The sequence below is a fragment of the Pelmatolapia mariae genome, linkage group LG18, assembly GCF_036321145.2.
Source record: "Pelmatolapia mariae isolate MD_Pm_ZW linkage group LG18, Pm_UMD_F_2, whole genome shotgun sequence".
Taxonomy (NCBI): Eukaryota; Metazoa; Chordata; class Actinopteri; order Cichliformes; family Cichlidae; genus Pelmatolapia; species Pelmatolapia mariae.
In genome coordinates, this window is record NC_086243.1 from 24,021,036 (window position 1) to 24,036,803 (window position 15,768).

Below are 15,768 nucleotides of genomic sequence, written 5' to 3' on the forward strand. Positions count from 1 at the left end.
TCCTGTTAAGGGTGACAACCTAGAACACAACTAGCAGCTATACAATATTATCAGCACAAAATACCACACTGCGGAGCAAAACTGCTAAGCATTTCCCAAATCAGATACACTGTGATGTTATGAAAAATTCTCCAATCAAGGTCAAACTACTGCCATTTGTCAGCAGCACAGGCTTCAATTGTAGAATATGGGAGATGGATTAAACTAAGATTTAAGGAGAAAATCCATAGTGCTACAAACACTGATATAAACTGAGAAACTTGAAAGAAAGATCTGCAGAGACAGTAAAAAGGCTATCTTTTGCATAGAATGATATTCAAATGTCAGTTCTAGTTTAAATGAGGGAGGGAAATGTGTAGGCACATTATACAGGAGATAACGTGGCATAATGTCATTACTCTGCTTTTTCCCCAATTCCTGTGTGCAGCTCTTTGAGACACAAACTGATAGATATCCTCTGGGTTTAGATCTTCTTTATGCGGTTCAATGGGGTGTGGTGCCGATCATGTGATGACACTGGGGAAGAGCTACAAATTTAGTCTCCTTTTAAGTGCAAGATACAGTTGAAATGTGGGATACAGTACTTTTATGCACTCAGGATTCCCACAAGGGGAGGGAGATGTAAAGTTTTTCTGTGGCTTGAGGGGAACATTTGGGAGTGTAAAATAACAGTAAAATGTTTCATACCTTATCTAAACCTATTATTCTTTTTATTCAAATTGCCTTTGAATAACTCCCATGTCTACCTCAGAGGAACTGTTCAGGATTACATATTTTTTGGTCTTTGAAAATTTGGTTTGGTTTAAAATTTGTCAGCATAAAAAGTCAGTGGGGGATAAAGGATCTCTTTTTAATTTCTGAAAGCCTGCAGTTATGTCAACATTAGATACTCTTATGTGTTACAGAGCTTGGATTTTACACTGATCTGCACTAGATCTGTTGATAGAAAAACTAGCATATCATGTCTATTCTAAGTTTAAAACTGGCTTATTACACAAAAGTTACACAAGTACAGCCCATAATCCTAGCCAAGGCATGCCATCTGCAATCTTGTATTCACCCACAACAACTGTAATCTATTCATGCTTTTGCAGTAGCTGCCAGTTGGTTGCATATCTAACTAAACCAACCGATGCAGCTACAGCATTACTCTACTACAGATGGCAAAGTAAAATATTCATTTTTATTAACATGTCATACTGGTCAGTTGTTACAAATTAATCAAACCTATTCATAATGGAAATACATCCCAGTGAGACCTACCAGTCAAACCACAGCATTGAAAATAAAATGAAAATACAGGTACATTCTGAAAGCAATCACATTCAACCATTAACAAAACATATGACCAAGCAACTGCGATGTCTTGGAAAATGATTGTGGCATTTCAGCAATATCTCTTGGTTGATCTATATTCAGCCAGTCTATGGTCATTCTAAAGATTCATGACTGACATCAATCAAAGAAAAAGCACAACGTCTTCTTTTAATGCTTTTTTTTGTTGTTGTTGTGTCATGAAATGTCTCAGTCAGTAAGAAGGCTGTAAAATGGACCTCAGACCTTTTACTTTGATTAAATGAACATTTCAGACAAATACTCACACGAGAGAAGAAAATCTGCATCTTTGCTAACACCTAAACGCAGCTACACTAACTACACTAAACACAAGTATAATGATTGTACAATTCCCAATCAACAGTCAACTTAGAAAGTGCTATAGTCATTCATGGCTAAGATATCAAGGTTTAATACTAGATATGTGACAGTGCTGCTTTTCCTCACCCCTTCCCCTAGGCTACATTCACACTGCAGGTCTTAATGCTCAATTCCGATTTTTTGATCAAATCCGATTTTTTTGTCTGCTTGTTCACACTACAAATAAAATGTGACAGCAAACGCGCTCTAGTGTGAACGCTCAAAGCGGCCCGCATGCGCAAAAGAAGACGTCACACACAACGCGCTCTGTTTAGACCCAGACCAAACAATATTGTTCGACTGTTTCGGACTTTACGTTTCCCAATTTTGCTTTAAGTTATAAAGTTATTTTGTTATTTACATATGGCCTAATAATTACCCTTATTGCTGTTTTAGAGAGGAGCGGTGCTTCAAAGGATAGTTGCAGATTTCTTTCAGAATCTGCAGATTATACAGTACAAATAAAATGTTCACGTTTCTCCAACGTTGTCTTCCCAACAGTTTCACTAACATCTACAGTGGATGGCCAGGAAGCATTCACGATGTCTTCTCCGGCGCTGATAATTGGCTTCTGTCTTGTGTCAGTGACGTAAAAGACGGATTTAATGCGACATGACCATTCAAACAGCAGTTGCTTTCTAAAACATCAGATATGTATCGGATTCAGCACCACATACGAAAGTAACCCAGTATGGATTTGAAAATATCAGATTTGTGCCGTTCACGCTGTCATACCATGATCGGATATGGGTCGCATAGGGTCAAAAAAGTCGGATTTGATGCGCTTTCGCCTGCAGTGTGAACGTAGCCCTAGTGTCATGTCTGCCACACCCACATCACCTTGCTCTCAGTTTTCCCATTAGCCTGCCTATTTCCATTCATCACTCTGGCATAGTGTACAATATATTCAAGATTCTCTGTCTCTCCAAATTTACTCTTCCCAGGTTGTCTTTGGATGTTCAGTCAAGCATTCCAGCCTTGTTTTGTCCTGTTTACTTTATTGCCTTCTGAGATTTCTTGCCTTACTTACAGTCTTTATTCTGTTCACACCCTCCAGTGTTGTTTGCTTGATCCTTTTTTCTAATTAACCCATAATCAACTTTTCCTGACTTGCTTTGGTATGCATTTGGGATGTCCTCGCTGCCTTCCCAACATTGAACTGTGACAGGAACTTTAAAAAGACTAACAAAAATTGACACAAACCAATAAATAAATAGTTGGCGGAAGACAAATCAATATTTTATTTACAAAATTGCACTTGCAAGATAACAGGGGGTGTTTAAATCCTTTCATACACAGGACAGTGTTCATCTAAACGCATCTAAAGGCGCTTTATTTACCAAGGTGAGTTTGTTCATACAACAGAGCAAAAACCACAGATTTTCTCTACGTTCTGTCTCACCTAAAAAGAACCTTGTGTTTGGCAATCTGTGATCCTGAAGTGATCTTACACAGTATCCATCATGAGGCAACCGTAGCCATGTTGTTGACAGTTGCTAATTTTAATGTTACTTTGAGACCGTTCTGTGTAAAATGGGAAATGAAAGAGAACAAAACAGTGATGCTCAAAGTAAGAAATAAAGGAGAAAAGGTTAAAAAAAAAACTAGAGCGTGACATGGAGAATACGAGAAATAGCACATTAGCACTTATAGATTAGATGCCTCTCATTCCCAGGCCCCACTGCAGCCCTGCAGATGTGCAGCGGTGACCGCGCAACCTGCCGGTAGCGGTCATGTCTTAATTAACAAGCAGACATCTGATCAATAAGTGAGGAAAGATGGAGAGGGAGACGAGAAAGGTGGGCCCGCTTGCATGGTTCAAGGTTTTTGTTTTCTGTTGATGTGGAATAACATTAGAAATCAATAGCACAGCTAGCAGTGCCGCACTCTCTGACTCTCTATTCAGAAGAGGTGAAAAGGAGAACTCCATTTCAATTCTTTTCCCTTTTACCCATCTCCTTTCTGTCACAATAAATCATTACAGGGGATGATTTGTGGCAGTATTGGTACATTTTGAATCAAAGCACTGTTGAGGCATTTTATAAACAACTCATAGATTATTAAAGGAGAAATCCAGTCCTTTTTTTGGCTGCCCTAAGAGGTAAAGGTTCCTCACATTTGTAATGTGAATCTGCTAAGGTATGTCATCTGCATGAACCATTTAGGTAAAAGCTGCCATTTTCTTTTTTAAAGCATATTTGCAGTTTATTTGTGATAGCTACTAGAGCTGTATGGATGAATGCAGATTTAGTGAAAAATCATAAGATTTTAGTGATAGAGATGTGATGTATAACAGTTAAGGCAAAACATGATATTTGAATGTCTATAAACTTCTTGTTAGTAATCATGATTGACTACAAATGATCTCTGATTTCACAACCATCAGCTCTAACAACTAATGCAAGTTAATTGGATGTGTAACAAACTGTGACTGTTAGATTAGAAGAAACTGATTAGGATGTTTAGGAACAATCCAGGAACCACCAAGGTTCAAGACTGCCATGACCTGAAAACTGCTGGAACTCCAGGATCACTGTACACAGTAAAATGAGTTTTACATTGCCATGGACAGAGAGGCTGCTGATCAAAAAACAGAAGCCCATCTCCAAAATCGACAGCATCAAGCTTGCCTGAAATTTGAAGCTGCCCACATAGAGAAACCAAACACTTTTCATTGCTCTGAAATCCTTCCTCTTGGGCATGAAGCTGTCAGATTTAAAAACATTCAGTAGGAAGCAGACTGAGCTGCCTTTAGTACAACAAGATATGACGTGGCAACTTCTCAACATCTTCAACTTCTCCTCAAACCAACAGGCAAATGGCTGAAACTTGGACACAGTTGGGTGTTCCAACAGGACAACGATCCCAAATACATATCAAAACTGGTTTTGGAATGGATATAGCAAGCTTACATTCGCTCGCTGAGAAGGTGATTGGCTGCAGACTCCCATCTCTGCAGGACCTGTACACCTTCAGGACACTGGGGCGTGCAGCTTGGATCACAGCTGACCCTGATCGGATCATCACCTGCATTGATGTATATATCAATCTGCTTAGGACTTTTTATTTTTATTTAAGTGTTTGTCTTATCATATGTCTTGCGCAAAGTAACGCAGCAATTTCCTAATGTTGTAAATCTGCTCAACATTTGGCAATAAAACCTCTTTCTGATTCTGATTCTGAACTTCTTTGGATGAATTCAACTGGGTTCTCTCCGGATGGAGATGGTGAGCCTGTGTCCAGACTGAACTGAACTGTTGTTGAAGATCTTATTCTTCTCTCTCAAGAGAGGCATCAAAGTGGTAACACTCAAACTGCAAAACCAAAACAAAAAAGGAACTAGACTAACAACTACAATGACAAAGACTAATGACCAAAAAGGACAAACTGAAATACTGAGGTCAATACGACTGTTTTGGGGTTTGTTTTTTTTTGTTTTGTTTTTTTTGTTATGCCGGCTTATTATTACTATTACTGCTGTTATTTGTGTCTCATTTTATTTTCATTTCTGTAAAACAAAAACAAAAAACCTTTTGTCACTAATTTCCTGTCTCCAGTCATTTCATTTCGCATCCACCTCAGTTCCTATTGTAATCATGTCGAACCTAGCAACTGGTCTGTACATTTGGCTGTTCTAAACCATTTAACGTGAGTCAGGGGTTACATATGCACTCTATATTTTATTAAAAAATCTTAAAAAACCCCAAATTGTCATGACATGCAATAAACAAAAAAAGAGAATTATCATTACTACTTTATAAATCCAAACCATCAATTTTTGTTTACAGTAAAAGGGATATTGAAAGACAGTGTGTCACTGCAAAATATGTACATCCAAATCCAAAGTTATAGATCACTGTGAAAAAATCATTTAATATTTTTGAGCAATAACATCACATTTACAAACACTTCAGGATGTAACTTGAGACTAAATATTCTGGTGTGTGTGTGTGTGTGTATACGTGAGTTAAAGTTTATCAGCGTTTGTGGAGTATTCTGGGAATTCTTGGACAGGATGGCCATTCTGTGATAAGGCTTTCACATTTGGTTGTAGCCAGAAGGCTGCTGAGGCTGGTGGGAACTCTAATCAGTCTCTCCCCACCTGCCTCCATCACCCTCTTTCATGTGAGTTACTGATCCACCTCTGGACAAAAATCGTATGTTTATTTTCTTTTCTTTCTCAGTGCAAACTTTTGGTCAAAAATTGAATTTGATGCCCAGGGGCAAGGTGGAAAATTGGGAAAAATAGCTTATTTTCCTCAAATTCAACCTTTTGCTACTCTTTCTAATGAATGGCAGAATAAGATATCTGGGGGAGATGCTATTCTGTGCTGTGGAGCAATCTCTGCAATTTAAAACCCATCAATTCATGTTTACAGAAAAAAGGATGAATATTGAAAGACTATGTCTCACTGCAAAATATGTACATTCATTGGCCACTTTGTTAGGTACGCCTGTTCGTCATCTAGGATGTAGATACATCAAGATGACCTGCTGAAGTTCACACTTGGTATCAGAATAGAAAAAAACTGTGATAGGAGTGACTTTGAATGTGGCATGGGTGTTGTTCCAAATGGGCTGGTGCAAATATTTCAGAAAGGGATGGTCTAGCTGGTTTTCCCACACAACCATATCAAGGGTTAACTGAGAATGGTCCATTATCCAGTGAGAGACAGTTCTCTGGATGAAAATACTTTTTTGATGCCTGAGGTCAGAGGAAAATAACCAAACTTTTCAAGTTCACAAGAACGGTAACTCAAATATACACACATTACAACCAAAGTATGAGGAAGAGCATCTCTGAACTCATAACACATTGAATCTTGAAGCAGCTGGGTTACAGAAGTAGAAGACCACGGTGAAGGCCACTCCTGTCAAATAAGAACAGTAATCTGAGACTACCATTTGCACAAAGAATGGAAAAATGTTGCCTGAAGAGCTTCATATTTATTTTCAGTTGGTATGGTCAGAAGTTGGAGTAAAAAACATAAAAGCATGGAACTATCTTGCCTTGTGTCAACAGTTCAGGACCAAAGTCTCTGAGGAATATTTCCAGTAGCTTGCTTAATGAAAGTCATGAAGAGTTAAAGATGTTTTGATGATTGCACATGATCATGATGCTGTTGGCAGAAGTTTTGCTGCATCTCCCAGCACAGTCTCAAGAGCATGGAGGAGATTCCAGGAGACAGGCAACTACTCTTGGAGAGCTCCACAGGGCCATAGCGGGTCCTGAACTCAACAGCAGGATTGGTGTCTGCTCCTGGGCTTGGTATTTGCTTATGATGCTGCCAGAGCATCATAATATGACCTCCAGCAGTCCACCAATTTGAATGTATCTGACCAAACAATCAGAAACAGACTTCATGAGGGTGCCTTGAGGCAGCTGGTGGGCTAGTGGGCCTTGTGCTCACTACCTCAACCGGCATGTCCATGAAGGGATGCACAGACCTCTACAGACTCGGCAACAGCACCCGAACTGCAATTAGGTACTGAGATGAAATCCTTCGACCTACTGTCAGACTCAGTGTTGGTGCTGTGGGTCCTGGGTTCCTTCTGGCTCATAACCATGACTGGGAGAGGTAATTGTAGTCAGAGTATGCAGGCAGTTCCTAGAGAATGAAGGATTTGATACCATTGACACTGCCAGGTTGCACCTCAGACTGTCCAGAAGCTCAATTGATGCCCTGATGCAGATCTGGGAGGAGATTAGGGCTGTGCGATATGACCAAAATCTCATATCCCGATATTAAGACATCTATCGTCCAAAAACAATATAAATCACAAAAATGTAACATTTTCTGTAAATTCTGTGAATCTCGGGCAGCTCGACTTGCGTGAAGTGTTTCCAGCTGGGCGTCGCGTACCTGGAGTCCAGTGTTTTAACTGATGCATGAAACTATACATTTTTAGACATAGGTTGTAACGGCCGCCGTTTCCTTTGTGAGTATTTATTACACAGCGTGCTGCGGGGAAAAGCCTGTTCTAATGTTTGAGTCTAAGGTTTATTTTTTAGCACCTGACGGCTCTTTTTTGCTTCTCATCCGTAAACACTCTGCATCTTTCACGTAATCCAGTTTATTTTGAAAAGTCTCAACAGGATCTTGAGCTTTATTGTGAAAGGTTTATGTGGAACAAGCGGACACCCGGTGGTTTTACCGTCGTTGTTGCTAACGACAACGCATAAAAACAAGCGCTTGTCTGTCTGTAGTGTGGTTATATTAAATATAAGAGAAAGAGAGAACTTTGAGAAATGAATGTAGCCACTACAGTGACCATCAAAATAATGAAAAAATATTGCCGTAAACAGTTTATTTTGCGACACCACGAAACAAACGATAGCGTAAAATGAAACGATGGACATTTTATATCGTCATCCGATATATATCGTTATATCGAACAGCCCTAGAGGAGATCCTGACAGGATGCATTCATCGTCTCATTAGGAGCATTTCCCAACATTGTCAGGCTTACATACAAGCATGTGGAGGCCTTACAACCTACTGAGTAACATTTTGAGCAACTAAAATGAAATTTCCAAAAATGAACAAGCCTGCAGCACCATTTTTTCACTGTGAGGTTTTGGTGTTTATTAATTCAATCATCTGTAGTTTGATAGTTTTCAGTTCCATCAAACAATGTAGCATCCTTTCTTTTCTAACACATTACACAGTCCATATTAGTATAGATATCCAGCATGTTTTTCTTCCAAGTGAGATCAGATGTGTATTCAAAATGTTCCTTTAATCTTTTGAGCAGTGTAATAATAAGAATATTAGAGACCTGTGAAACTGTTACTTCTGAAGCAAAAAGTGTTGCTCGCTCAAATAGGAAACCTCGTTGACACAACATAAATCTACTCGTTATTAAAGAGGGCAAGGCTAAATTTGGAACAACAGCCTGGTAATTGTAAATGTATTCACGTTTCACTGATGTGTCCCTGATGATTACCATTTAATCAGCTGCAAATGCTCTTAATTACAAGATTAGTCTCCTACCAATTAGCCAATGTGCTAATAGTTCTAATCTGCCATTGAAGTTGACTGAATTCTAATTAGGGACTAACTGTTTTAATTCACCTAGGGCCCATCTGATGGGTCATTACCAACCTAGTTACCCTCCTATAAACTCACTGCAGAAAGCAGCACAGGTCCCATTTGGGGAGCAGCTGTGGAGGCTTTATGATCATCATGTGGGTGATTTCCATGCATCATGAAATGACAGTGTTTCCATTTCCTTTCCTCACAGAGGCATTCTGATGACTCACTGAAAAAAAACGCTATTATTCTCTGTAATATCACAAGGTATGTAAATTAAACGCGCACCATAAGTTCCCTTGATTTTACTAAACAAAGCATGGTTGTTTAAATATAAAATATAGGAAAAAGAGGGATTTACTTTTGTTGAAGAGCATTGAAATTAAAATATGTCAAATATGGTTATAGGCTTGAAAAAGAGCTCAGCACCAAATGCCTTTTTTTAGGTGCCAGTGGACAGAATGGCAAAATTAATTAAATAGATAAATAGATCTTTTCGACAATTACCCAAAAATAATGGATGTTCATAATCAGAAAACAATTCTACTGATAAAAATATCATTAGCTCTCAATGCCATCAGAGAACAGCTGATAAAAGGCTATTAGCTGATAGCCTTTTATGAATCTCACCATATTTATGGTTACATTGTGTTCTACAATTGTTCCACATCTGCAAGGTGCTTTGCAACCCAACTTTTCCCCAGCTCCTCCCTCTCATGACTTCATCTAAGTTACAGCAAATATTATTGAGTTTATGCTCTTCTCATCTTGGGATATTTTGTAGGTATACAACCTAACAGATAGCAATGTGTGCACTAAATATAGCCATAACACCAAACACCAATTCATACATTTATTTTTCTGACAGTAATGGTCTTGACTGACTATTGACTGCACGGCCAGCAGATTTTCAAAGCAAACACTTATAAGGTAACTCTTGATCTACAGCTTGACTCAATGATTGTTTCTTAATCCTCCAGCCATTCGTCCGTCAAGTTATTTTTCTGATAAATAATTAAGAAATTTAGTATCAGCTCAGGCCTCTCCTTCTCCCAAAATTCTGGTCAAATTAAATAAAAAGGCTGCATTGAACTTAGCCTTTGCAAACTAAACACTTGTGAAAGTTTAAAAGGTTTCTATAAGAGTGGTACAGCGTCTTATCTTTCTGAATTATCTTTGTACCAATTTCTTTCATTAGGAAGCCTGCTTATCAACATGAATCCAGGCTTTCAATCATTCATCTCACTTCATATCTGGACAGTGGGGGACAAAATGTAAAGTACTGTCTCCAGGCAATTTTTTTTCAAGTGGTTTCTGCACACAGGATGATTGCAGACACTCAATGATGCCAGTGGTTTCACAGTCAGGTGATTGTAACTGATTGATTGTAACAAACAGTGAACATTAACAACAATACAAGCCAGTAGTATTGTTAGACCTACAAGTCAAAATCATTTGTCATTCATTCAGTAGCACCGAACATAAACAAAAAATATGCAACTACAACAACCTATTAAGGAAGAAGTGCTTCTTTCATGTGTGTGTGTGTGTGTGTGTGTGTGTGTGTGTGTGTGTGTGTGTACGGGTTCGTACTATCCTGGTGGGGACCAAAATCTGACTTTTACTATCCTGGTGGGGACTTTCTGCACCGTGGGGACCAAAATCCAGGTCCCCTCGGGGTTGAAAGCAATTTTCACACTCAAAATGCGGTTTTACTGTCAGGGCTACAATTAGGTTATGGTTAGGTTTAGGGTAAGGGTTAGGGTTAGGCATTCATTTTTAATGGTTAGGGTTAGGGTAAGGGGCTAGGGAAAGCATTGTGTCAATGGGATGTCCCCACGAGGATAGCAAACCAGACATGCGTGTGTGTGTGTGTGTGTATGCATGTATGCATGAATATGATAAGCTCATAGTTTTTGTTCAAACAGAATGATTTAGGGGGAAAACAACTTTTATTTGCTTGTAACTGTTTACTTATCCATTTTAAAAAGCCCTAAATGAGAAAATCTTAATTTTCTGTGACTTTCAAAAATATTCAGACCTATCAACCACTCTGCAGTACTTTCTGAAAACCTGACAGTTTTGTAGATGGAAATTTATGTAGTTTTAAAAAAATCAATAGCTCATAATGATGACGTGAAAAGATGATTTTAAATTTTTGTATCAGCAGTGTAAAATCATTTCTAAATTTTCAGTTCCCATAAATCTGCCATCTCAGTGATTCTGAAATAAGGGAGGTTTGGAATGACCAGACTAGAAATGCTAAATATAAGTAACTAAGAAACACATGAAAGCTCACATCTGAGTTGACAAACAGAATTTAAAGTAAAATATAAAGGAAAAGATTCTCTGTTCTGACGAGACAGAGACTGAACTGAACCCTGCTGTTGAACACTGTCTGTTGAACAGCCTAGGGGCAAATACCTTTACAGTGAAACATGGTGGTGAACCTCAATAGCAAGGACCGGGAGAGTGCTCAGATGTGACACGGGAATGAAATCAGCCACAAATCAAAGAGTCCAAAGACTACTACTTCTTCTTCATCATGGCTAAGTTGTGTAGACTGGGAGTAAAATATTGACCCCCAAAATGCTCGTATATTATCTTTGCAAGTCCATCTTAACAAAGCAGGTAAAAATCTGCTCAACATGGAAAAAAAACAGCTGAAGTGCAAAAATGATAAGAATCTGAATACTTTCTGAGGAAACTATTACTACTTAACATTAACATATGTAAAAGAGCTTACCTGCCCTGCACTTTGATGTCAGAGATTGCGTAGAAGTATCTAGATAGGTTGTTCTCATCTACCATGGTGGCTCCAGTGGCTGGCTTCAGCAGCCTAATCCTTAGATCAGTGATTGTGAAGAAGTCTCTCAGGTTCTTGGTGGTATCCAACTGGCCATATAGTGAGGCCATGTTGTGTAGTCGAGGCCCAGCAAACAATGCAAAGCGGTCCTTTATCTCAAAACGTACTGTCTTGTCATTCTTCCACACGTACCCTCTAGAGTAGTCCTCGGTACAAATGATGTCCAGCAAGGTCTGCTGGGTGAGGTCATTCGCTGTCTTGGGCTCCATGGTGAAAGCGTCCAGGCAGTCGGTGGCGTAAAACTGGTAAGGGGTCCAGGTCCGGCCGTAGTCGAGTGATTTTTCCAGGACCATCTGTTCTGGTCGGCCTGACTCGAATGTGAGTACGATGTCATCAGTCAGCTCAATTGTCTTGTTCCATGACAGCGTGATGTTGACCTGCAGAGGTTTTGGGTATTTCTTCCATGATGTTGATTGCCAAAAAGTTGTTGGGTTGCGACCCTCAATGTCAAACATCAACTCTGGAGGATGAGCCAGCTCCTCAGTGGCAGCATCACATTCATTGTTGCACATATAAGGATTCTCCTATAAAAAAACCCAAAAAAAGATATATATATAAGTATCGATTAACATGTTTGTTTTTGCCCCATTCTGTATATGATGCAATCCAGTATTTAAAAGTATATCCCTAATAATGTATTACTTTAAAAATGCCCATTGAGCGATGACGTGAGCTCTTTAACATGTACAAGAAAACTTGAGTATCTGTAACAATTTTAGTGAAAAGCACAAGAGAACTGTAGCATAAAAACACGAAATGAAATGCAACATCAAATTTACCAAAAGAAAGTTAAAACTGCACGACTTATTCGTGAGAGTGGATTAAGATTTCACAATTCGCTGACAAGCGTTCAGAGTGTGCAAGGTATGTTGAAACTGCACTTCTTTATACACTGCTTCCCTTTTAACATCTGTACAATCTATCAGGGAGCAACTCCCTCAGCTAAACAGGCAGACAGGCAATACTACAGCACATGGATTTGATCAGAACTGATCAAAGCAGCAGTAAAACATTAGAAATGAAGCCAATACTGAAAATTTTTTAACATGCCAGTTTACCTTTGCACAGAAATTGTTTTCTACTATGTACTTGACAGTTTAAAAGCTGCCCTTTGTGGTTTTAGAAAAGAAAGCTTGGCAAGTGAATTGTCAAAACGGTAGGTAAATATTTAGTTTTTCATAAAGTATTCAGTAGAAATGCCACAACTTACAAAACAGTTATAAGGCAACACTGAACAATATTCTCATCCAAAAATATCCCACAGGTTGAGGTACTTTAACTTGAAAAGTTATTTACTTTTACATTGCCTTGTTGGCTCACGATCCTATCATGATCCCACTGCTGTACTCAGTAACATTCTATCACATTCAGGGCCAATGTGTATTTTATAATCTGCTCCAGGAGACAGTGACCCTCTCATTAAGATGACACTGTGGATGCCATATTCTAGCTGCACGAATTCCCTGCCTAAACTGCCACCCAAATTGCTTTCGTAATTGATATTCCTGTGTGGTATTTCAGGTGAGATGGGAATGGAATCCTGATGAGTGTTTCTTATGAAACACGCAAAGGGACATGCATTTTTCATAGGCCTGTGTCTGCTCTGTACCATAGTGAGTCTGGATGTTTGAGTGAGCATGTTTGTGAGGAGAAAAAGAGGAGCTCTTGATGTCTGTGTGTTTGTTTGTGAGTGAGAGGGATAGAGAGCTCTGAATGTGTTTGTTTGTGTGTGTGTGTGTATTTGTATGTATGTGTGTGTGTGTGTGTGTGTGGATGGCAAAGAGAGGAACAGAGAGAGCTGAAACAGGCCCAGAGAGCAGAAGACGCACTCCAATTGACATTCCTCTCACCTCTGCTGCAGGAACAATGAGGTTAAGTGCTGAAGAGATTCAGATCAACTGTAAAGCGGTTCGATAATCAGCAATCATCCAACACTCTACACGCAAAATTATCTAAAGGTGAGAAAAGTGCTATCTGCAACATTAGTCACTTATCTCTCCAATATTGTAGTGCATTCAACCCAGACTGCCACTTTCTCTGAAGATCACTGCCAGGAATACTGATAAGCAGACGCTATTATATTTCATTTGAAAAGACCAGTGGCTGCTTTTTGTTTTTGAGTAAGTGCTTCAAATATCTCCTCCCCAAAGAGGAAAAAAAAAAGTGATGCCTTATCTTCTTCACAGGAAAATGTATGGATGACTTCCCTGCTTTAGATATAGCTCTCCAGAGACCACATTATTTCCTGTCAGACTATGATATGTTATCAGTTACTTACTCCTCAGCTAAAAGTGATAACTATTTGATGACAAGACTGAAAGATTGTGGGTCACTAGGCCTGCTCAGCTGACTCAAAGGAGCATTGCATGATCCAATTAGGAGGGTAATAAGGGTTATGCTGCCACCACAGATTGTAAGAATAAGAGAGAGTGGGAGGGAAAGTGAATGTAACCTTTTTTAAAGCAAGACTTCAGCTGCTAAAAGTATTCTCCTCTCACGCCCATGCACACCCACACACATACAAAGCTAACACAAAAGCTTGAAAGGCCGGGCTGTAGAAACTCAGAGAGAGAGATTTGAAGGAGAGAGTTGCGCAGTAATAGGCAGGTTGGTGGCTGCCTGAGTTCTGCCACAGGGACAATAAATTGTACTTGAGTCAACTGTTTACCAGTGATGTGTGCTAAGGCTCCTTATATTCCCTACTTGTGCTTGAACAGCCTTGGAGGTCTGCTCAGAACTCAAACCTTAATGTTACGTAGAGAGAGAGGGGGGGAGAGAAATATATTGTAAGAGAGTGATTTCCCTGTTGTCATTCAAGACCATGAATTTTCACCTATATTTGATTTATTTGTTGTCATGGTTTGGTTCGGGGAGCAGTGGGGTGGCTGCTTTTGCATCTTCCGAAATGGCAGCCTTATTCACAGTCGATATGAAGAACTCCGACCACGGCGTCCGTAGCTAATGAGAAAAACAATTTCCCAGCAGAACAGTGAGAAACAGAGTAAACAGAGGCTTTAAAAAGAGAGAAATTTGCTTCATCACACTAGTAGAAGTGTTCGGAGACCAGTGGAAAGCAGTCATAAATTTGATCCATAATCATTTTCTTAGTGCCTGCCTCAACTTTCAGGCCTTCGGGGAAGTGATCACTCTAACCAAACAGCCCATTCATATTTGGGAGCTGGCTGGGGACAAACCTTTCATAAAAGCCCTGTCCATCATTAATAACAAACAATAATCTAAAGTCTCTTTTCCAGTTGAACGTGAAGTGACATGTACAGTATTTACTTTCTACCAGTAAACCCCACCATATGTCACTGCTTTCATATAGCCCAGTTTAGGTGAAATGAAAGACTTAGAGAAAGGTCAGGACCTTCCATCGGATTTCCTGTGGTGGTTATTTAACAACAAAAACAGTGCCTTATGAAGATCAATACCTTCTGTGGTCATTCAAGACCAAGGCTACAGCGCTATGCTGGGGGGGAAACTATTAAAAAACAATAAACCCTCTCAACTTGATCCTTTACCTGTGATCATAGGGGGAAGTAGTCAGCAGAGGATTTGGGAAAAAAACCTGAGTTTTGGACTAAAATGAGATATCGATCAAATGAAAAATGTGGCCAAACAAATTAACTGGTGCCACAAAAATATAATTGAAGTAATAATGTTACCACTTCTAACCAAAATGTTTCATGGTGATGATATGATTTGACTACTGTTAAATCAATTCCACTGCATGTTTGAAATACTAAAAACAAATTTTTGCTAAAGCAGCATGTTTTTTTTTTTTTAAATATCACTTTATTTTAGTAGGCACGAGAAGATTTATTTCACATTTAACAGACAGAAAGCATTTAGACAAAACTGTGAAAAAACTAACTGTCGAATTAGAAAAATTATAGTAGATAACATATTTGCACGGTCCTTATGGTCACGTGAAAAGCAAAGTTTTCAAAGGACTCTATGCAGACTTGTGAAAAACATTCTTACTTTCAGGAATTAAGTTACCAGGTCTCTCTTGAAAATGAGATTTGTATCTCAATGAGATTTTTTACCTGGATAAATAAGTATTTAAAAATACATTGCTAAACAATGCGCCTAATAAATTAATTATCAATAAGTGGGAGCACTTCTATAAAAGAGGTCTCTGCACACAGGATCATTGCAGACACACAG

At 39.0% G+C, this 15,768-nt stretch overlaps 1 protein-coding gene across 4 annotated transcripts in view; it reads right to left on the reverse strand.

Moving 5' to 3' along the window:
* The window catches only part of LOC134616766 (netrin-G1-like), a 65,339-nt gene that overhangs the window by 22,855 nt on the left and 26,716 nt on the right, over positions 1-15,768 (reverse strand). For all 4 annotated transcript variants that reach the window (XM_063461757.1, XM_063461759.1, XM_063461758.1 and 1 more), the window contains exon 3: positions 11,476-12,119. In XM_063461757.1, the coding sequence (XP_063317827.1) occupies positions 11,476-12,119 (644 nt within the window). The remainder of the gene's footprint in view (positions 1-11,475; positions 12,120-15,768) is intronic.